Source organism: Zootoca vivipara, chromosome 3, assembly GCF_965207765.1.
Source record: "Zootoca vivipara chromosome 3, rZooViv2.hap1.1, whole genome shotgun sequence".
Classification (NCBI taxonomy): domain Eukaryota; kingdom Metazoa; phylum Chordata; class Lepidosauria; order Squamata; family Lacertidae; genus Zootoca; species Zootoca vivipara.
Window position 1 is genome coordinate 15,164,421 of NC_142586.1, and position 24,336 is coordinate 15,188,756.

The following is a 24,336-nucleotide window of genomic DNA, read 5'->3' on the forward strand; positions in this document are numbered from 1 at the left end:
TCTGCAGCAGCATCTCAGATGGTCTCTTCCCATCCGTAGGGAAGAAATGGTGGGGGCTGCCCTCTGGGGGTATCCTGGGGTCTGCACCTGCCTGGTGTAATTCAGTGGACCCCACACCACAATAGCCTGTGATTCCCACTTCAACCATCAAATAAGGTTGAAGCCTCTCCCTCGTTCCTGATGTAGATCTTCCCGCACCCCCTTGTTCCTGATGTATATCTTTATTCCTCGCTTGTTCCCACTGTATACCTACACTTCCCTCTTGTTCCTGGTGTAAATATTCAGTCACCCTTTCTTCCCTAGTGGGATGGGAGAGACAACATTTTGTGGTTTGCCTCCATGGCCAAAATGTCTTAGGCTGGTCCTGGGAATGGGTGTCATTTTTTCCCCCTTCAGCTCAGTTCCCGTATTCTAGTCATTGTACCATTAGGAAGGAAAAAGTCAATGTGTGACTTGAAATATCAGGTCCAAAGAAATGATAGAAAAAGAAAGTTTCGCTGGATCATAACAGAAAAATTAAGCTCTGGGGCACATATGGGAAACATGTAGCCCTCCGGGTTTTGCTGTACTACAATGTGACCAAATAAGGGGAGCCATTATAGAGGTTTACAAATTTGGATTACAGTGTGCCACAGCTGGAAAAGGTTTATAAAAAGGCAGGCAAAATTATCAAGGGGCTGGAGCAACTACCCTACGAGAAAAGGTCACAAAATTTGGGATGTGTTACTTTAGAAAAAAAGTTGGGGAAGGCTACATCTACACCAGGCATTTAAAGCACTATGATGCCACTTTAACAGCCAAAAAGCATTTTGAAAACCAGAGTAACATGGTTGATATAGGGTTGATTCAGGGCCAGACATGTGATGATGTGCTTGCATTCTTTCAAAAAAGACATTTGATAGCCATGAACTATTTGCGAGGGGTAAATAAAAATGACCATGAAGTATTGCAACAAATCAGTCAGTGCTTTGCATCATTCCACAGTTTTTGTTTCCTCTCTGTTGATTCTGTTTTGTTTCTGTATCAAGCATTTTAGGGGAAATTAAGCAGCTCACTCTTCCTTTAATCCACATTGCTTTTGCTTGGCTTTCTGCAGAGTGGATTAAAACCTCTACCCCATTTGAAAAATGGATTATGGAAAATCTGCCAGGGTTTTTTGTTTTGTTTTTGCTTTGTACTTAGCAGCTGTTTTTTCAGATCTTAAAATGTTTGTTGGGAAATAGTACAAAATGTACTCTATAAAACCTAAATAGGTCCATTTCTATCAAAACGTAAGCAGATATGTTGAGAAAGCCTCTCCTGCCTTAGTAGGCATCATTATTCAGAGAGGTAGGAATTCAGCAAAACAATTAGGGGATGACTAGGTAGATTCCTCAGTACAATTGATTCTGTTGTGGGTGATTTGAGAATGTTGAGGGGCTTTTCCGGGAAAATATAAGATGCACAAACCAGCAAAAAGTTGTCATGACTGATTGCCATGGAATTGGACTTAGGCCTCACTTGGATGCGTATTTATTTCTGAGTAACAACCATTGTAATCAGTGGGACTTACTTCCGGCTAGGGGTGAGCAAATCTGTCAGTTTTCTTTACTCTCAGTTTTTCATTTTTCCAATCTTAAGCTCAGTACTTCACCTTACCCCTTTAGTTTGTGAATTATTATTTTTAAGCCCAATGAAAATTCATCGATGCAAAGTTCTCCAATCTCGCCAAATATAATCTATAGTATTTTCATGAATATATGCAGTTTAATGCAAACTTTGCTCTATTATATGCATTTTTGAATGCATTACTTGGCTGGAGAACGGCACTGCAAAATTTGGAGAAGTGTGAATTTCATGATGGGTTGTGTTTGGTCCACATATTATTTTAGAAAGTGCAAATCAGGTAGATTTGCCTTTAAATGTGAACTGAATCAAATTTCTCCCACATCCCTAGTCTTGGGTAAACAAATGGAATTGTTTCAATTAGAATTTCAAATTTTCAGTAGGACGTGCAACCCAATCATCTTTTTTTAACACAGAAAAAAAACCAAACAAACGTGTTCAGTGGGGCTTCTCCCCAGGCAAATAAGTATATTTGCTTCTCCCCAGGCAAATAAGGTGGTGAATGTGGCCTTTAACCATGGCTAATTTTTGCTGGATTATGTTCATGCTTTTGATTAAACTACAATCCCGTAAGCTTTTAACTGCCACTGTATTACCCCTGGATTTGCTTGACTTAAAAATACTATCATCTGCCTTTGTTGTTCTCTGTATTGTTGTAAAATTCTGCTATTTGAAGAGAAGCTGCATAGCAGCCTTTTCAATACCACTTTGCAGGAACACTGAGTGCATAGCGGTCTCTAGTTTTTCTATCCTGGAACTAATTTTGCTCCTCGCCGCATTCTTACAAGCCCCTAGGTTTCTCTCTCCAAGAGACAGTCCAATCTACATGTCCCCTACTCCTTTCCTTCCTGGAGATTATTCTAAAAACAACTGCTCCCAAGGCCATGCATTGCCTCAAGATGGCTCCAGGTTCTAGCCAACATCTGGATACTATGTGTTCCTAATATATGGTCAGAGGACTGCTTAAACGCCTTCCCACTTCCCATTCCGGGACTACCCAAGACTATCTTGTCAACCATTGGCCATGCTGGTGGGGATGATGGAAGCTGTAGTTCAGTAATATCTGGATGGCAACCACTTTGGCTACTCAGACCTCTGATACCATCTCCTGCCCATGTTCACATTTTGAGATTTAGTAAGAGCAGGATGAAACAATGTTAAATGCTTTGAAGGTGCTGTAGATAGAGCAGTTTTCTCCCTCTAAATATCAGTTTGTTGGGTATGAAGTGGGGAGAATACTGTTGCACTACAAAAGTTCTACAAATGGGCATCTGGTCGACAGCTGTGAGAAGAGGTTGCTGGACTAGGTTGCCTCTTGGCCAGCCCAGAGATGGAAAGAAGACAAAGTCCTTACTAGAGGGCAATGGCAAACCAAGCTGTTGGATTACACCGAAATGGCAAAACTGGCTGGAAAGCTCAGGAAATAAGAAGAAAAAGACTTCAATAAAGAATGGGGGGGGAAATATAATTTATTTAGGAGACCACTGTAAGCACATGAAAACATTAGCAGGATTCTAATAACACTTGTAATGTAACAAATATTATGGACAATATGGAGTGATATAAAATATGGACTATGAAATAATATGCAGTTGAAAATGTTGACAATAGGACCCATGGAGGAGAGGGTGGGAAGTCTGGAGATTCAGAGAAAACTCTAAATATGGATATGTATTTGGTATTGTTATAACTCTACACTTGTAAAATCAAATAAAAATATTATTATTATTATTATTATTATTATTATTATTATTATTATTATTATTATTATTATTATTTAAAAGATTGCCTCTTGGCCTAATCCAGCAGGTTCTTGTCATGTTCTGCCATAGTATTCCTCTTGACAAACAGGAAGCCTCTCACCTCACACATGCACTCCATTCAAAATCTGAAAGCAGAGTATTGATTTTTAAATGCTTTCCCTTGATTTGCCTATCAGTTTCACTCTTTGGCCAGATAACGGGAACTTCAAATTACATGGGCGACAAATCAATCATCAAGTGTTTTGAGCTGCAACACTCTTATCTCGCTGGTGATGTGGGAAAGCGACCCACACCCCCTGATCCAGAGAGATCTCCTACCCCAGCCAAGATCAGCAGAGGATTCTGGAAACGTCCCTGTCCCTCCGAATCAAAGCTCAGCAACCCTGCAAGAGGAGAACGGGCAAAGGCCATTTAGTCGGGGAAAGCCCTGTGGAGAGAGAGCTTCCCTTGTTGCAATGGGAAGGGAGCGGGAGGAGTCCCTCAACGCGCAGGAATGTAACGTTAGCCTGGGATCAGCTCAGGGAGGTTCTGGATGGGAACGTGGCTGTTGTTTCAGCATCGCCTCCCTCAGAGGCAAAACAGTGACAGCGCGGGTGCTAATTGGAGGGCATATCTATCTCCCTCTCCTTGGGCTTCTCCTTCCCCTGCTTAGGCTTTTCCTTCCTCTGGCGCAGGGCTTGGAGAAATGGAGGAATTCTCCAAGGTGCTGAATCAGGCGCCGCCGCCGCTAGGAAGGTTTGCCTGTACTGGGTGCCAGCCCTTCAGCCAGCGCTTTCAGCTGGGAGGCAGAGGAGGGAGGAGCGCACACCCTCTTGCCTGGCCGCGATTGGCAGCCCCGCAGCCCCACCTCGCTCGGGTTGGTGCTTTCTTTTAGCCGCCTTGCTGTGTTAGAGATGAGGAGGAGCTGAAAAATGCAGATCTGGCATCGCGCGCGCACATACACATACACACACACAAACACGCACACCACACATCAGCATAATTTCACGAGCTGCCAGCCCATCGGATTTCCCCTCTTCTCCAGGCACAGACATGCTAAGCCACAGCACCGGTTGATCTGCTGCCTTCAGCTCGCCCGTTGATCAGCCTCCCCCACCCCAAAGTCGACATTATATTATTTATATCCTCGTCCTTTTGCTTACCGTTATTTCGGTTCTCATACTCAGCCACCATTCCCTTGCACTCCCTGTCCGAGAGAGCCATGAAGGCAGACGCTGCTCCACACTGGAAGACAGCCGGCCTCTTTTTCATAGGGCTTCTTCGTTTTGCCTCTGCCTCCGAAAGACCCATCTACACGAATCATTTCTGGGTTGAGTTTCACAAAGGGGGAGAAGCAGAAGCCAAGCAACTTGCTGCAGAATATGGCTTTAATGGGGTCAGAAAGGTAGGTCCTCTCTCTCGTGCTTATTTGTTTGTTTATTTATTACAAAATACACCCACCCTCTAAAAAGCAACAGCAATTGTGCATGATGCTGATAGAATCACCTTGCAAACTTGGAGAGCATTTTACATGCATTTTTCAGGAGCGAAAGGGTATTTTTTTTTAGACAGAGTTCTTCGAAACTCTTATCGGTGGATGGCTGCTCTGAAACGAAATGCTCTACCTAGATTTTCATTTTTCATTTTTTGCAGTCTTTTGAATGATGGGTGCACATTATGTTCTTGTAGCCACTAACAGCCAAATGCACGCACTTCTGTGATTATGTTCTCCAAGTTTGAAGGGGAGGCGGAGGAAATCCTCATGGCTAATTCTTCTGCCTCTTCAGTTTCTTAGATGCAGCAGGTTCAGATAGTGACGGTTCAAAGACCCCACTACCAGCTAAGCATGGCACTGTAGGGTTTAAGATCAGTGCCAATTGGTGCTTGCTTCACCTGGTGAGTTTGGTAACCTGTTATAATTGCTGGCAAAACACAGCCGCCCTCTGGTTTCACTCTCCTGCTGAAATGCCTGCAGGAGGCAATTTTTCTGGGTAACCAGAATGCTAATCATAACTGAGGAACTCATTTGTGCATGCAAATCCAGAGATAAAGCTGCCCTTAGCTGTGGGACCTGCTTTAAAAACATTTCTGTCAAGAACAGCTGGACACAAAGAGTTTGCACCTGGGATTAAAATTAAAATTTCATGCAATTGCAGTGTGAATGTAATAAAATGAAATGCTAGGCTGTAACAAACAAGCTGAAACAAGCTGAAAGCTAAGGTTAGAAATGTGATGTCTAAGAAGAGCAGCAAGGGACCTTAAGGCAAGAAAATCCGCTTGATGAATATATGCATGCTACTAATTTATGGCTTCAAAGAGCCTTTCAAACACCTCCGTTCTTGTTCTCCTGAAGTTGAAACCAAGCTCTCAATCTCTTTATGTAAATCAGGAGACTGCTGTGCATTTGATTAATCTAGACTGCTAAACATCCAGCATTTGGTCTTATGAAACGTTCCTGGTCAGAACAGCTCCTGTGAAGTCCCTAGAAAAATAGAGCAATAAATATGTGCCTAGAAGCAGACAGCCCATTGGTGCTTTTCCCTCCACCACCCTGCTGGCAGTTATGCAAGAAAGACCTGATCTAACTTCCATTGTGGTTAATGGGTGTTCCCCTGTTCACTGGGAATTGTATCAGGCTCTTGAAAGTGTGTGCATCAAGTGGGGGAGGTTGAGAGGGAAATCATATCAAAGTAGCATAATAAGTCAGCCTAACTTGTGGCATGGAGACCAGAGGTGCCTCAGCTCAACAGAGGAGTCATTAGGAGAAGGAAGGCAAAATGCATGATGACCCTGGCTTAATTCCATTGCTGTCTGATAGATAAGGTGGTATTTATCATTGCCAAAGTTTCTCTTCTGTTAAATAGCGATGTGGTTCAGTTGCTAGAGCTTTGGGGAAGAGATCCTCCCCTGTTTTAAAAAAGCCCAGTTTCTTTGGGTCAGACTCCTTAGACGTGCTTCTCTGGCAAATGCATATTTCGGATTCTTTCCAGATTGCCCTTCCCTTACTTTCATTTCACATCCTGATTCAGAGATGCAGCTCCTTGCACAGCTAGTTTGCGAGACTCTTTTTCTTCACTGTAGTAAATGAAATGGACACCAGATGCAGGAGATTTCTAAACTATTAGGTGAAATAAGTGGAGGCAAGCTAGATGTTGAGAATACTCTGGGAAGGGGTATGTAAGTATAAATAAGTAAATAAATAAGTAAAATATTATCCTCCAGATGTGTACCTGGATCCACAAAGTTATTCTGCCCATTGGAAGGGTGTAACCCCAAGTGAATGTCAGCCTCTTCCCGTTTGCCTTCGCTCAAGGAGCTGGGAGTGCAAATTCATTTCCTTCCATTGTGAGCAGCAATATCTTATCAGAGCACCATTTCCTCTTTACAGAACGAATGGTGGCCATGGAATTAGTTTCTTTTTCTTTAAAGGTTGGGCGGCAACTCTGTGCCCACTCTGTGCCCTGGGAGTGAGCTCCACTGAAGTCAATGGGACTTATTTTTGCTGTGGACGTGTTTAGGGTTTTGCTGATGACCGTTTTGAGTTAAAAGCTACAGCAAACCACCAACAGAGATATGTGTGGCATGCTCTATGAAGCTTATTGCACTTGGTCCCGTTGAGCTTAGTGGCACTTTCTCCCCAGTCGGTGAGTTTAGAATTGCAGATTCCCCCCCCCCCCCATGAGACCCAACTACAAAGCAATCGCTAGGAAGCAGCACATCTCTTCCTTATGTATCCTTTCTTCCCATCCCCACACACCCTGTTTGAAGGACAACAAGAAAACCACCATGCATTATTTACAAGATGTGCATTTGCCTTCGACTGTAGGAGAATAAATTCAGCAGTAAGTCTTTGGTTTCTCCTCCCTGTGGGGAATAAGTAGCTTAGATGGTTTCGCAGGGCTGGCTTCACTGCCTATGGAAATTCCTACTCCTTTATCTTCTAGTAGTTCTTATTGAGAAACATGTTTCTGCAAGGACCTCCCAGCAGGCTCAGTTTCCTCCCCCCCAAAGTACGGCTTGGATATTTGAAAGCTTAAGTTGTCCACTGCCTTCACATTCTCAGAATTGCACTCCAGAAGGGAAGGAGACCATCTAAAAGCCCATTTCTTTATGATTCATAAATGCTATTTTGCCATTGTATGTTGAACCGGTTTTAATAGGAGTAAGCTGAGAAAAGATATACTGTATGTGAGATATATATAAAAAACCTTCCACTGGAAAAGGGAATTGTTTTGCCTACATTTAAGCATGTATTTAACTTCAGCTGCAGTTGGGCAAGCTCAGTAATTTTCAGATTTTATTTAGTTTCTGTGAAATTTATGCTTAATAATAAAGCACCTTTTTTAAATGTGTGGGTTTATACTGCAAAGCTTTGGGTACTTTGTTTTATACAAATAAAGGACCAAGATGTATATCCATTTATTTTTGACATCCTAAAGTCTATGGGACTTTACTACCACATGAACATTCCTGAAGTTTATAAAACACTTCAGCTAGCATTTCCCCCTATCCCACGGCAATATTGGCAGTTTTCTCTTGGGGGTTGTTTCAGAGAAATGCTTCCTGAAAAGTGCCGCTGTGTGCAAACTTTATCACCTGAGAATAAGTAGGCCCACAGTATACTTCATAATTAATAGTGTGTGGTCTCGCTGTCTGAATTTTAGTCCAACTCATTTCAAAGACTTAAGGTGGATGGCAGGAATTATTCACAAATCTTGTCTATATTTAAAAGAGGGGGGAAATCATTTCCTGATTTATCAAGACACTATCCGGATTCTATATAACAAAGTATCTGTAAAATCCCAACTGCTGTACAGTTTGCTTTGAGAGGTACCCAGATAACTCCTGTCATAGTGCAGCTATACAAATGCTGTTTATATTGAATCAATGCCAAGTACTCCTTCCCAAATTGCTCATCCTATAATTTCTGAACAACCTATCCAACTGTCCTCACCTTCTCCAAGGAGATGGGCTTCCTTATAGTGTGTGGACAATGTTAAATATAGCTGTTTGTCCATCTGTGTAGCTACCCAATGCACAACTTATCACAGGCGCAAACATTATAGATGCACACATACAAATGAGTGTATGTCCGGAGATGTTTCCTGGTGCAACATATTTGACTTTCTGCTCACATTGTATCTCATTTGCTGATTTGTTGCCCGTTCATCCGGTTTGGAGAGATCCTTCTTGAGCAACTTTGGCTGTTTGTTCCTGTAACTTCAGATAGTGTATGAATAAGGTTGCAATCCTAAGCACACAATGATACCTAACTTCTGAATAAACAGTAGGGGATTGCACCGTAAGTTAAATCGCACATCTCCAAATACAGATCATTGGGGGAATCTCACTGCTTAATTCCCTCCATTTTGAAAGAGACTCCCTTGAACAGCCAGTTAATGAAGAAGGGCTTGGTGGAAGAAGGAAAACACTTTTTTTTATATGAAAAAAAGCACCTCTCAATTATGCCTTTCCAGTGGAAACACGAAAAGTTGCTGTTGCTTCTCAGATATGAAGGGTGTGATTTTGCGCATGTGTAATTGGACACAGATGGTTTCACAGTCATCCAATGGCTAAAGGGAACCTAGCAAGCTTGATAACTTAAGATGCTTCTCAAAGGAAGCCAATGTGGTGCCCTTCAGACATTGCGGATTACAGCCCCCATCCTTCTTGACCACTGGCCATGTTATGATGGGGCTGTTGTAGTCCAAAACACCTGTAGGGCACCACACTGATTACTCCTAGAATGGTGGGTTGCTGGGAGGTGGTCTTGTCAAGTCTTTTAACTCAGCATCAGTTCTAGAAGCAAGTCCTCAACCAAGGCTGAGCTGGACCATGAACAACAACAGTTTTGATGGCGAAGAGTCTATCGCTTTTGATCTGCTGCCATCTTAGCTTCTTTGTTTTCATGATTGCTATTTATCTTTTATTGTTCTCAATCTCACAAGCCACATTGTGAGTCCATGAACAAAAAACATCAGGTAAAAATAACAAATCATATCATATCAAAATATATCTTAAAGGTAAAGGACCCCTGACAGTTAAGTCCAGTCGTGAACGACTCTGGGGTTGCGGCGCTCATCTCGCTTTACTGGCAGAAGGAGCCGATGTTTGTCTGCAGACAGTTTTTCCAGGTCATGTGGCCAGCATGTCTAAGCCGCTTCTGGCGAAACCAGAGCAGCACACGGAAAAACCATTTACCTTCCCGCCGGAGTGGTACCTATTTATCTACTTGCACTTTGATGTGCTTTCAAACTGCTATGTGGGCAGGAGCTGCGTCCGAACAACAGGAGCTCACCCCATCATGGGGATTTAAACCACCGACCTTCTGATCAGCAAGCCCTAGGCTCTGTGGTTTAGACCACATCTTCTTGTTATTGTTTAGTCATTTAGTCGTGTCCGACTCTTCATGACCCCATGGACCAGAGCACGCCAGGCACTCCTGTCTTCCACTGCCTCCCGCAGTTTGGTCAGACTAATGTTCATAGCTTCGATAACACTGTCCAAATATCTCGTCCTCTGTCGTCCTTGTGCCCTCAATCTTTCCCAACATCAGGGTCTTTTCCAGGGAGTCTTCTCTTCTCATGAGGTGGCCAAAGTATTGGAGCCTCAGCTTCAGGATCTGTCCTTCCAGTGAGCACTCAGGGCTGATTTCCTTCAGGATGGATAGGTTTGATGCTTCATGCTGTCCTTGGGACATTTCAGAATTATTATTTTTTTAAAATCTCTGTGGGCTTAGGTTTGTTCCCCCTAAGTCCCCCACCTACTTATGCAAACCTTGGCTTTCATGCCAGTTTGCTGATACCTCCCTCTTGATTCTCATTAGCCCCATTTCAGCTATAGAGCTACCATAACTAACACCTGAAGATGCTATTAATAGTTATGCCAATCTTTCCTTTTTCCTTTTCCTTCTTGGATGGGGAGTGTGTGTGTGTGTTTGTGTGTATACGTACTGTATATGGTTTTCAGATTAAAAATTTACAGTCACATATCCAATATACATCACAATATACATCATAGAAACAAGATTCCAGAGAATCTCCTGGAATCTCCTCCCCTTTGTGGGTCCGATTGTTAATCCTTTCCTCCTGCATCTATTATAATAATCCAAATCTTTTACCTCTCCACTGTGTCCCAAAATTTCCACAATTAAACTACGGTACATGTGTTATTCCAATCCTACTAACGATTTTAACTGTTTACAATGGTTTTTAAGATAGGTTATAGATTTCCCCCATTCATTAACATTTTGGCCTTCCTGATTTCTGATTCTTCTGATCATTTTAGCCATTTTGGCATAATCCATGAACTTGATCTGCCATTCTTCTCCGGTAGGGACTTTATCTTCTTTCCATCTTTGGGCCAATGACATCCACACAGCCAGTTATGCCAATCCTTCCTAACCTGGGGTCCTTCAAACATTTTGGCTGACCACTTCCATCATCCATTGGCCATGCTGACCAAGGCTGAAGGGACTTGTGGCCTAAAATATCTGTAGTACTCTCAAATTGGGTGGAGGTACTTCCGGCTAATGTGATATTCACATGCAATGTCTCCATCTTCCAGAGAAAGGAAGGAAGGAAGGAAGGAAGGAAGGAAGGAAGGAAGGAAGAAAAGCTCTTTACATTTTTCTCTATATACCTCTCCCACATGGATGTGAATGCTAAGCTGGCTTTTCAAAGTAGAGCGCTTGTGCCCCAACTTTCCTTCTGCTATCGCAATGTTCAACACAGTTATCGCATTGCAAACACAAACAGATGCGGAAAGGGTCCAGCGGTTCCAGCAAGAGCCTCTCTATTCACTTCGCCAATTATTAATGTCCATTCACATCCCTAGGGAGACAGACGTCATGTTTTGAGAACAATAGGCCGAGCAGTAATGTAATTGGCAATGGTGTTTTTTTAATTTCCATTTCATTTGTCGTCATGCTTTATGACCTTTATTCCTATTTCAGCTTCATGGATGTTGTCTTGGTGAACAGAAACAGCTGCCCTGGAGCTGGTCAGACTATTTGCTCTGTGCTGTGTGCTCTGACTAGCAGCAGCAGAGGCTCTCTCATTCCTCCTCCTCCTCCTCCTCCTCCTCCTCCTCCTCCTCCTCCTCCTCCTCCTCCTCCTCCTCCTCCTCCTCCTCCTCCTCCTCCTCCTCCTAACTGGAGGTGTCAGGGACTAAGGATGAGGCTTCCCAAAGGCAAAGGATGTCCCCTACTGCTCAGCTGTGCCCCCCCCCCCACCTGAATTGTTAAGGAAATAGAGGGAGAAAGTTTGGTGCAAAGCTCCCTATCTTTAGCCACTCCAAAATATAAAGCTACACCGAGCCTATCACTTCCTGTACATCAGGGGTGGGGGCCACTGCCTCAAAGGCAACTTTCTGAGAGCCCCATATCAGCAATGGGAGGGGCCGGATGCAAAAGTGGACAGAGCCAGGGATGCAACTCTAACCTTAATAATGATAATAATAATAATAATAATAATAATAATAATAATAATAATAATATATTATTTATACCCCGCCCATCTGGCCGGGTTTCCCCAGCCACTCTGGGCGGCTTCCAACAAAATATTAAAATACAGAAATCCATCAAATATTAAAAGCTTCCCTAAACAGGGCTGCCTTGAGATGCCTTTAGACAACTCTAACTCTAAAAAATGGAAAGCAAGGGCACCAAAGTTGGCCACAGACTTCTCCACCATGGTGAGATGTCTTCAGTTTCTATTTAGATTGCAATTACTTTGCAGCTATGCACAATTAGATTACTCTTAATTTGCAGCTATGCACATAAATTTGAATAAGCAAGCGTTGAGACCCTACCTGCCTGCAGACTGTCTCGCCAGAGTGGTGCATGCTCTAGTTATCTCCCGCTTGGACTACTGCAATGCACTCTACATGGGACTGCCTTTGAAGGTGACCTGGAAACTACAACTAACCCAGAATGCCACAGCTAGGCTGGTGACTGGGAGTGGCCACTGAGACCATATGCCACTGGTCCTAAAAGACCTACATTGGCTCCCTGTACGTTTCCAAGCACCATTAAAAGTGTTGGTGCTGACCTTTAAAGCCCTAAATGACCTCGGCCCAGTATACCTGAAGGAGTGTCTCCACTCCCATTGTTCAGCCCGGACAATGAGGTCCAGCTCTGAGGGCCTTCTGGCGGTTCCCTCACTGTGAGAAGTGAGGTTACAGGGAACCAGTCAGAGGACCTTCTCGGTAGTGGCGCCTGCCCTGTGGAACGCTCTCCCATCAGATGTCAAGGAAATAAACAACTATCTATCTTTTGGAATACATCTGAAGGCAGCCCTGTTTAGGGAAGTTTTAAATGTTTGATTTTTATCATATTTTTTATATTCTGTTGGCAGCCACCCAGAGTGGCTGGGGAAACCCAGACAGATGGTTGGGGTATAAATAATAAATTACTGTATTATTATTATATTATTATTATTATTATTTTTAAATATATTTTTATTAATTTTCCAATTAAAACCAATTATATCACATTCATTATTTCAAATTATACACACATATATCAATCAAACCGAATGTTATGCCAAATCATCTAGAAAATTTTTTTGGGTTCCCATGCTTCAAGAAATTGGGGATTCCTCGCAACCGTCCACTGCCGTCTTTTTTCTAAAGTTCAAATCGTCTCTCCGAGTTCATAATAATCCAGATCTTTCCCTTACAGTCACATAGATGTTTTCCTTTTTCAACCGATTATTTCCCAGCTGCTGAGATAAATGTCAAACAAAGTTTCACAAATGTTCTTTCTCCTGTGTGAGTTAATCAGTCCAGCCTCCCCATAAATCTTCTTGGTCTGGAGCGTCCCTATTGCGTCGATTCTCAACACGAAGCAGCGCCATCTTAAAAAAACTCAAATCACTTTCGTTTTCTCTCATAGATTAACGATCTTTATAAAATTTACAGCTTTTCCAGGCAGAAGAACCAGACCTCACACCATGCAAAGACTCTTGGTAAATTAATGGATCTCCTTGCCCTATAGCTGAACTTAGCTTCAGGTCGCTGCTCCAATTCAAAGTGCGTCACAACTCATAAATCCTCCGAACGCGTCCAGGTACTCCTCCCATCCAACTAGAGGGGGGCTTTTCTCGTCAGCAACTCCTCATCTTCAAAAAATATACTCAATAACAACAGTTTATAAAGTTCAACTCACACAGTCTTTTGCTTCTCTTTCACTCCAAACAAGCCAGGACATCACGTCTGGGAAGGTACGAAGTAACTCATATGAAAAAAAATAAAAAAGAAAGACTCGCTTCCCTTATCGCTCCGTCCCCATCAATCCTTCTTCCAGATGAAATACAGCCTTTAACTCCTCACCCTCAGCAGCATAGATTTCTCGGCAGTAAACAGCGCTTCTGCCCCTCCTTCTGAAGTATGTCCATAGATTTAAGCCTAATTATCTTCTTTAATCATGGAAATCCCCGCCATGCAGATTAGCGTCCGGGAGTCCTGGCCCTCGTAAGTGCTTCAGCCCAAGCTCCCCCCACTCCATAAACAGTCGGAGTGTGTCTGGGGGCATCGCGGGCCAGCGGCCCCTCTCCATAACCCCCGGAGAGGGTAGGGGGTTGCCATTTACTCCCCTAGCAACCGCCAAATTCCTTACGAAGGTCAGAGGGATGGAAAACAGGTCCGCCATTCCTGCAGGCGGAAACCGGAACCCCTATAATATTATTATTTATGCAAATCTGTACCTTCATTCCCCCCTCCCTTCCCTCCCTCCCTTCTTTTGGTGATGTGTGCACAATCAAACCATTGGTCCATCTGGCTCAAGGCTGTCTGACTGGCACTGGTTTTCCGGTTTTCAGACAGGAGTCCCTCTGGGCCCCACCTATAGAGGCCCCTGCCCTTAGTCACAACCATCCCTCTAAGCACAGTGGAGCTGTTCTACGCTGCTTCTCTTTCAGGCCCTTTTCTTTCGTATGTACCGCCCCAAATATTCCAAGCACATAGCTGGTCTGGGAAATGTGCTAGAACCAATGCGAGATGCGTAAGTCACTTGCAAGCATCAGAACATCTCCTTCTAACCTCAGAGAAAAGAGACATGTTTCTAAAGCCCATTCTTTGGGCTTTTGTCAGTTGGTATACGGAACAAAAGAGGTATTTTTCACAAGACGTCTTTTGTTTGGGGGAATCAAAGGCTGTGATTCTCAGCATATCATTATGTGCAAATCAATTCCACCCAAAGCGATGCAATTTATTTCCAGCTGAGTGTTGTTAGACCTACCCACGATTTTGTAGGGCTGGGCTGGGGGGAATCTGTGGCCCTCCAGGTGTTTCTCAACTGCAGGTCGCATCAGACCAAGCCAGCATGACCAATGGTCAGGGGTGATGGAACTTGCTGCCTGGCAACCTCTATAACAGGATGGTCCAACATGTAGCGTGGGGGCCACATTTAGCCCTTTTGGCCATTTTTGGTGGCCCTCGGCAACATTTAGGACTTCTTAAAGCTGCTTGAGTAGCTAGCTTTTTGTTGTTGCTGGGAGGCATTCATGAAAACAAACAGCAAAGGCACTTGTGTCTTCCTCACACTCTGTGAGGTGAAACGGGCCAGTTCTCCATCTTCTCTTCCTCTAAACTGACCCAGAGCTGGGAAACACTGGCCTGCGAGTGCTCCAGTTGGAGAACAGCCTTTACAAAAGGTGTCATGGGCTTTGAAGAAACTCGATCTCAGGACTCAAGGGAGAAACGTGCTAAGAGGAAGGCACGCTTGGCAAATCCTCATCGTGATCAACTCCCGCCTGGAAACTAATGTCCCCACTGTGGAAGGACGTGTGGATCCAGAATTGGCCTCCACAGCCACTTACGGACCTATTGTTAAAATCGTGTTTATGCAAGACAGTCTTACTCGGCTATGAGTGATCACCAAAGAAGAAGAAGAAGATATATAAGCAACAACAAAATAATGAAAGCAATAATAATGTGCCAGTGCGAGAGAGGTATTTCCCCCACAGTGGTATTGGACAACTGGATACCTCCCTGAATATATTTAAGACTGCACCCCTGTACAATATGCATTTACCTGGAAGTAAGTCTCAATGAAGTTAACTTTCTTTGCTTACGAGTAGGCACAGGTAAGGCTCGCCCAGCATTTTGACCTGAGCAGGTCAGTGCACACGGAGTTGCAATCCTATTGTACGGATCTCAGCCTGGCAACCTGATTCAGCACATAATGAGTAGGTCTCATTATGTTTAGGAGTGCTTACCCTTAAATATATTAATTGTGTATATTAAACAATATTTACTACTACATCATATATGTGTATATATATATATATATATATATATATATGACGTTTTAATGTGTTTTTAATATTCTGTTGGGAGCCGCCCAGAGTGGCTGGGGAAACCCAGTCCGATGGACGGGGTATAAATAAATTATTATTATTATTATTATTATTATTATTATTATTATTATTATTATTATTATACCTGGGACCTTCTGCTTGCAAGGCAGATGCTCTGCCACTGAGCTATGGCCCTTCCCAACTGTAATGTTGTACCCAGCTTCCTGGGTTTAAGCCCCATTGAATTCAATGAGGTTTACTTTTGAGTAGACAAATATAGGATTTCTCTGTGGGAGCCACCGGATTCCCATTAATCTGGAGGAAAGTGACCTTTAATGTGACCTGTTTCATTCCATCCACAACAAGCCATTAAACCCAGTCTTCCTTTGTTCAGTTCTTAAATCATGTCTTTCACAACTACCAATGGTAGAAATTTATCAAGTTGTATTCTCTCTCTCTCTCTCCCATTCGAACCCATTTTTCACACTGGTACAGTCACCACACAACTAATTTGGTTTTGGAGAAAAATATTTTGGCTTCTTGATGTCAAAAAGAAGAAAAAATAATACATTTGAGATACTGTAATTGGAGCTTACTCACAAAGCCAATAATATAAGAAGCAAATTATTTGGCATGATTCACTCCATTCTAATTAAAAAGAGAGAGAGAGAAATATCACTCTTAAGGAGGGAGCGGGGAAAACCACTTGTGTACATCCTAACTGCAAAATAATGCTTTGCTAATTGCTAAAAGAATCTCAGTTGTTAAAACAGATTGTGATGTGTTAATATGCATATGGTTTCCTTCTACTCCTATAGAGCTGCCAATAACTGGCGTTTCTTTGTGCGGGTCCTTGGCTGTGACAATAATATAAATCTCTTTGGTGTGGTGCTTTCTGAGTGCCAATCAAGCAGCTGTGCCCTCATGAGAAACCTTCTGAGTAGGCGGGGCCAGAGGCAAAAGGGGCGGAGCAATGGACAGAACACTTATCTGTGTACAAGAGGCATTTCAGCCATGCAAATATCTGAAGTTTCTATATATACACAGTCCACACTCCTTTCCATCTGGGCAAGCAAGAGACATTGCCTCTATTATGCACTTGAGGAGGGAGTAGAGCAGGCCTAGTGAAGGTGTATGGCTTGTGTATGTATAGAGAGATGGCCACAGGATGGCATTTTTCCCACCTCAGGCCTGAGTTTCCCCACCGCTCTCCTGGATGCTATGGCAGAGGTACATAATCTTTGACTTGCCAGATGCTGTTGAACATGAACCACAACTCCCACCATCCCTGGAGACATAGCCATGAGAGGAAGCCAGACACAGGCCGAAGCTGCAGTTCCACTCCAGCCTTTTGTACGCTTCCCTCTGCCTTTGTCTCTCCCCCTCTGCTGCTTCTCCAAGAGTCATGGAAGCTGAGGGAGCTGGGTTGCCACTCTGTACTCTCTCCTAGGGATGCAGGTGGCGCTGTGGTCTAAACCACTGAGCCTCTTGGGCTTGCTGATCAGAAGGTCGGTGGTTCGAATCTGTGCAATGGGGTGAACTCCCATTGCTCTGTCCCAGCTTCTGCAAACCTAGCAGTTCGAAAGCACACCAGTGCAAGTAGATAAATAGCAACCATTGCAGTGTGCTCTGGTTTCCATCATAGTGTTCCGTTGCGCCAGAAGCAGTTTAGTCATGCTTGCCACATGACCCAGAAAGCTGTCTGTGGACAAACGCCGGCTCCCTTGGCCTCCTTTGCCACTCAAACTGGTATTCAGAAGTACCAAACCTCTGATCATGGAAGTTCCATTTAGCCAGGAGGGCTAAGAGCTGTCAAAAGCCTTTATGAGCCAAGGCCCTGTGCCCTGCAGTTTCCTATTGATTAATGAACACACAGACATGAGTATTTAACTTAATGGGCTAAAACAGGCCACAACTTTATTGGTTACAGAAGTTAACTATTGGTTGTGTGAAGAAAAGGTTTCATTTTGTGTGACCTAAATCTGTGAATAGGCTTTTGTTATGTCTGCATAGATTTTGGCTACATTCAGATGTAGTAATAGACTATGGTTTGTAGTTACATGAAGGTAAAGAGATTAGAAATGAGTAAAGAATCTTTTAATATCCTCTACCTATTTATCTCCTCCTTTAATGTTACCGTTCCTCTGAAGTGAATATTACCAATTTTTGACATGATTGTTCCCAAATGAATTGCACAGCATCTCAGTAGACAAAGCACAATGCAAAAACTAGTGCCTAGGAAACACATTAAAATGATGTGTTTATTTTACTTGACTGATGTAATAAAGGTACAATGATTTATCAGCACACTGGAGATTAATTCTAATATAGCTAGCCAAGAAACAGCTGCCATTCATTGATTGGCATTAACTACAAACAAAAGCCTTTATCTGGCAAGGGCATGAATGGTCAATGCAAGTATGAGCTCCACCCATGATGAACTCTGACCTCTCCATAAACCTGTGACCCTCCATTTTCTGTTGGGCTTCAGCTCCTATCAGCCCTAGCCAATGTGACCACAGCTACAAATTCCCAATAATTGCTTGAAATGTGCCTCCAAAAATATTTGTTGCAGGACGTGGAGGCTCTAAATCATTGGTCTGCTCATCCATACTTTGCTGCAGCTCTTCTGCTCTGAAATAGAGGCAAAATATTCTCAAATCTTCTGCTACTTTCTGCTACTGCTGAATAAGGATCTGTGTTACAAGGAGAAGCACAATGCATCCCTTGAGGCACTGTGCTTCACAGCAGAATGCTGGTTAACTTTTTTTTCTCAGCCTCTATTCACCTGACTTTCCTTATGCAGATTAAAAAAACAAACCAAAAACTTTTTGGCATTGTGTTGTTATGGAATTGCCTATTTCTTTTTGCCTGCTTTTTTTTTTTTTTTTTTTGCTTTGCTTTACAGTGGAACTTCTGAAACAGAACGCCTTGAAACTCGTACATTTTGGCTCCCAAACGATCGAAAACCGGAAGTGAGTGTTCCAGTTTTCCAACAATTTTCGGAAGCCAAACATCCGGTGTAGCTATTGCAGCTTCCAAGGCTTCTGATTGGCTGCAGGAGCTTCCTGCAGCCAATCAGAAGGCACGCCTTCAGGGCCGTCTTAAGCACCCCTGGCGCCCTGGTGCGACGGATCCCTCCGGCGCCCCCCCGCCCCGTTTCCCAGCTCGGTGGGCAGGCGCAGCGCGGCTGCCAAGGGCGCTGCTGCGCAACGGGCGGGCGGGCTCAGCGCGCAGCGCTACTGCTGAGGGTGCTGCTGTGCGGAAGAGCAGCCGGCGGGCGGGCGCAGCTGCGATGCGCCCCCCTGGCGGGTCGGCGCCATGGCGCCCTGTGCCACCCAGCCTGGCCGTAGGGCCGGCCCTGCGCGCCTTGGTTCTCAAACTATTCTGGGAGTTGAACGGACTCCCAGAATGGATTAAATTTGAGAACTAAGGTAAGACTGTATTTCCTTCTCGTAGATGGGCCACCTTCCCAGGTTGACAAGCCCCATCTGCCCCTCAGAAGATTTTACAGCAGCTACCTTGCTTGTTAGGAGTTGTGTGAGACTATTTTCTCAAATAACAGCCCCCTCCGAAAAGTTATAGCATAGAAATGCCATGGATGAAGCGATGCAAATGCTGTCCCCCCCCCACTCCATAACTTTGGTAGATTTAAAGAGAACTGTGCATGGTTGCAGCACCAAGAGGCAAGCACTGTGCTTAACTCCACCCAAGCCCCGGATTGAGCTTCAATCTCCCAAAATGCTTTTTGCTCTTTAGCCAAAACAGCACCCAGTGTGGCTGCTTAATAAAAGGTAGGCTTAGATTTTTAAAGACGGGACACAGGAGGAAGGATGGGAGGAAAGGAAGCTTGGCCAGCAGTTATTAAAGCTGCTCTTATAGCAAACAGCTGGAACTGAGACAATTCAGATAGCTTGCTGGAGTGGCTACGGTGGAGGCAAAGGTCAGTAGTCTGTCAGCAAAGTCAGTGGAACAACCTGCTTCTCTCCTTTCCCTCTGCTTTGCAGCCAGATGAAATGGCTTCAGCTTGGTAAGAGTTGACAAAGAGCCCAGAGCAGTTGTCTCTCAGTGGATCAGCAGCTGAAGGCAAAGGAAGGCATGTTTTTAAATGGCTTGTGCAAATGTGTTGATGTCTGGCCCTTTATTTATTTAAAAAGACTGTTTAGCTGAAGACCTGTAAGGCGCTGCAATCTCTGAGCCTAAATGATATGCTCCAGATTTAGCTCTCTTTTCTGAGCAAATATTTAAGGTGTTTGGCTGTAACTGTAAAAACCGGGAACAGAAATGTCAACGTCTGGCAATTTGCTTTGAGAATGTGCTGTTGTTTTGTTATGTACACTAGTCGTCCACATTAAGATCCATAACGATAAACTTGCCGAATTTCCATTGAGACTGATGTGACTGAAACAAAGGAGATGGGAAGCCTCCTATGTATTATTCAAGCCTGTTTCAATTATTTATTGAGTGCTCACTGGCAGGAAAGCTGCTTGGGTGCTACTCTATGAAGAATAATGAATAATGATCCATTCGTAGCATTTGGTCTTTGCTCCATTGCATATGCTTTAGTTTCAAAACAAGAGTGTTAATGGATTAACCAACACATGCAAACAGAAATCATTAAGGATGCTGACAAAAATAAAAAAATAAAAAATCCTGACTTGATTTTCTGTCCAGGTATGGGGATTAACTGATCTTGTGGTCAAGTGATCTTACAAGGCATAGTCACACTGGAGCCAAAAGGAATCATTGTGAGATCGCACAAAAGCAGAAAGATTCCTTTTGCATCGTGATCAAATCAGTGACAAGACATGCATGAGCTGTATTGATTGAATCAAAGTCAGAGCAAGTAGGAATTGCCTTATGCAATATGTGTATGCACTTTTGCTCATCTGTCTGAAGGGGGAAAGACGCAAATTGGAAATGGCAGCAAGCTGTACATGTAGCCATTCTGAAATTAATTATAGGAAATCTCCAAGATGTACAGGGAGGCAAACAAAGTAGATGGTGAATCAGAGCCAGCGTAAGGAACAATCACAGAATGGGGTGGCGTGAGGACATTTAACCAGCCCTAGCAATTGTCTTCTGTGTTGCATTGGAGACTGGGGGCTGGGGTCTTGCTTGAATATGTTACAGAGCATCTCTGGTACCTGAACAATTGTGTGGTCATCAAAGGAGCTGGGATCCTCACCCACCAACATCATTTTATTGTACTGTATTCAGCAGAGAATTGTGTCCCTTTGTTGCTCACCCCCACCCTTTGCAAACAGAATTTTATTCCCATGAAGGAGAAAAGCATGTTTTCTTTGAAGAACAGCTATGATGATAAACACGATAATGAAGTCTATGCAGAGGACTGGATAAACTACTTGGAGGTGTTAAAAATACACTGTAAAGTAGAGCTACCAAAGTTCAGTCGAGTGACGGTCTTTCCTTATTGGATAAATTGGGGGTGCAAAAACAGCATTATGATAGTGTAGGATTCAGGCTGTTGGACAGGCACCCAATCTTAAGAGAAGGATTGCCACATTTTAAGAAAGACAAGATTTTAGTTCCTTCAATAGTAGCATGGATAATAAGTATTGTGGTAACCCTTCTATTGCAGTCATCAAAGGATGGAAATACTATATATTCTCCTGCTTCAGAACCATTAAAGGAACAGAAGTCTTGACCTGCATGGAATATGGTTTCTCTAAGTCTGACACCATCTTTGTGAGGATCAGGAGCAGGCCTTTAGATTCTACAGGAATCAAATTTTAACAGTGTACACTTCTTTTGAAGTGTTGCTGTTGTCTAATGCAGTGCTTTTCTTTTCTCCTGTCTTGTTTATTCCTTCAGAACTACAAAGAAACCACAACTTACCTGAACTTTCTTTCTTTCATCTTAAGTTTGGATAATACATGCACATACATCACACAGTGACTTGTAACTAAATGTGTTATATGTAGGGCTGCTTCTGAAGACGGTTCAGAAACTTCAGCTAATGCAGAATTCAGTGGCCAGGTTGCTCACCGGACAAAAATGGTTTAAGCATATTACATTGATCCAGGTCCGACTGCACTGGCTACCAATTAGTTTCCGGGCCCAATTCAAAGTGCTGGTTTTGACCTATAAAGCCTTAAATGGCTCAGGACTGCAATACCTCAAGGACTGCCTCTTTTCATATGAACCTGACCCTGAGATCATCTTCTGAGACCCTCCTTTGTGTGCCTCATCCTTGAGAGGTCTGGAGGATGGCAACACGAGAACGGGCCTTCTCTGCAGCGGCTCCCTGTCTGTGGAATGCTCCCCCCAGGGAAGTTTGCCTGGCACCTTCATTATACACTTTTAGGAGCCAGGCAAAAACATTCCCTTTTAATCAGGTCTTTGGTTGATTTGATTGACATCTAATGCCCTTTTAAAATGTGTGTTGGGTTGTTTTTGTTTTTATTATGTATTTTGTATTTTTATATTGTGATCTTATCCTGTGAACTGCTCTGAAATCTGTGGGTATAATTAATAATAAACAACAGCAATAATTTTAGATGGTTGTAACTTGCCCTGGGACCTGCTAGTGAAGGAGGGTAATAAAATGAATAAACACACAAGGGATTTCTGGTTTTCCACTGTTCAGCAATATAGGACCAAAGAGGCAGATAGGCAGGTTACATAATGTTCAGTAGGTGCAGGAACAACGGAAGCCTGAATATAAAGGAATAAATTTCATTTTACATATTTGTAAAAAGCTGAATGTGGATTAAAAATTAGCAATTTAGTAGTGTCAGTTCAGTGCTGGTGGTTGCTAGGTTGCGGAGTTCCTTGTGACACGCCCTTCATTGTGACACTTCCCTCTGCTGGCTCCTTGGTCATTAGGGCTCTAGAGGCATAGCGATCTCCTTTGGTTTGATCATTCAGCGAGTGAGAGAGAAAGTGGATGGAGATGTAAGTAGACTTTCTCATCAGCATCTGCATTCTGTGTTGGTATTGCTCCATGACAGTCTTAGGGAACATTAAAAAGATTAAGATGAGGAATGATTTAAATGCTTCAGCCAGCCCTTCTGGGCATCTTTATGACTCCACCCACTGTTTTGTAACAGTGAAGGGAAGTGACTGTGGATTCTGCTTATACTTTAGGAAAAGGAAAACTAATAAGATGTCACGCCTTGGAAAAGGGCATTCTTTTTAGGCTAGTGACACAAGAGTCACTTGATAATTCACCATGGGAGCATTAAGCATGCCCTCTGGAGAGGGTAACATCTTGCATTGTCTTCCTCCCCTTCCTGCCTCCCAGGGCCCATCTTTCAAAGGACAGCCAAGGTACAAAACCCTTCAGCATGCTGATGTTTCTTCTATAGTAATATTAGTATGTGGTATTTGATGTTTCCCTTTTAAACATCCCTTCTCCACATTAAGCAAACCCACCTCTTTCAATGAGATGATGAGAATTGTCTTATAATATCCAGTGGGCGCTATTCTGGCTATGGTATTCAAGCTCTCTCTTCACAGGATACCCATTATGATATGCCTAGGAAAGTGAATTCATCTTGAGCTTTGAGTTGTGAATGCCCAAACCAGTTTAGGGATGTAGATCAGGAGAGTACTGTGAGTCCCATTTCTCGCATTTTAATGGGCCTTCTCTGCAGTGGCTCCCTGTCTGTGGAATACTCTCCCCAGGGAAGTTTGCCTGGCGCCTTCATTGGACACCTTTAGGTGGCAGGCAAAACATTCCTTTTTAACCAGGACTTTGGTTGACCTGATGGACATCCTATACCCTTTTAAAATGTGGCTTTTTTGGGGGGGGTGTTATTATTGTTCTGATTTTGATTTTATAGATTGTGATTTTATTCTGGGAACTGCCCTGAGACCTCCAGGTATAGGGTGGTATATAAATTCAACAAATAAATAAATAATAAATGAACAACTTCAAGGGCTGGTGTCACATGATCATGTGTCTGCTGAGGGCCCACATCTGAGCAGGAGAGCCACTAGCAGCAGCCCCCTGGACCATGCTCCTTCTCTTCCCATTGCCCATGTTTGCTTACTCTCTTGTCTCTTGCTCTCACTTAGGCAACTGTGGTGGTGGGGAGTAGTAGTAGTGGATGCAGCTTGCTTGCTGGTGTCAGGCTTTGGGGAATCGGCTTCCTCCCCCGTGGCAGTAAATAAGAAGAGATCAAATGAAAGGAACGTCTTACCAGTTAGATTCTTTAATAATCACGGTGAGAGACAAAGAACTCATCTACCTAGAATGACAGTGCTTCCAATTAAGGCTCACACCCCCTCCGTCCCTATTAATCTACGTCACTCCTATGTCTTGTAATCTGAGCTTGCACCCTCTGCACTTTCTGTTCTGAGCTCTTCTCGATCTTGGGGAGGGCGCTGGAGGAATGCTTTCCAAAGACTGTGAATCTGTTAACCCTCTCTCTCCCAGTGTTTCTTCTCCTAGCTGTTCCCCATCCTGTACTTCCCAGCTTCTGCCTTCTGAACTATGCCCCTCTGCAAACCACTGTTCCAAATCTATACTGTCCTCCTGCTCCTGGAAGATTCAAGATCAGGATCAGGGGGAGGGGGTGGCTCCCACCATTCTTCCTCAGTGCAGCCCTTCTCAGCATGGTCCCTGACAGCTGATTGGCTCTCTGCTTCTCAAGTGGGAGCAGTGACAAGGAAGGCAAGGAGTAGCTGGGGAAAATGGGTGGGTTTCTGTCTTGTCCAAGAGT

The 24,336-nt window shown here is 43.5% G+C and overlaps 1 protein-coding gene across 1 annotated transcript in view; it reads left to right on the plus strand.

Annotated features, from left to right (window-relative positions):
* The first annotated feature begins 4,138 nt into the window (after nt 1-4,138).
* The window catches only part of PCSK2 (proprotein convertase subtilisin/kexin type 2), a 104,441-nt gene continuing 84,243 nt past the window's right edge, over nt 4,139-24,336 (plus strand). The window contains exon 1 of the mRNA XM_060272426.2: nt 4,139-4,752. Within this exon, the coding sequence (XP_060128409.1) occupies nt 4,570-4,752 (183 nt within the window). The 5' untranslated portion in view covers nt 4,139-4,569. The remainder of the gene's footprint in view (nt 4,753-24,336) is intronic.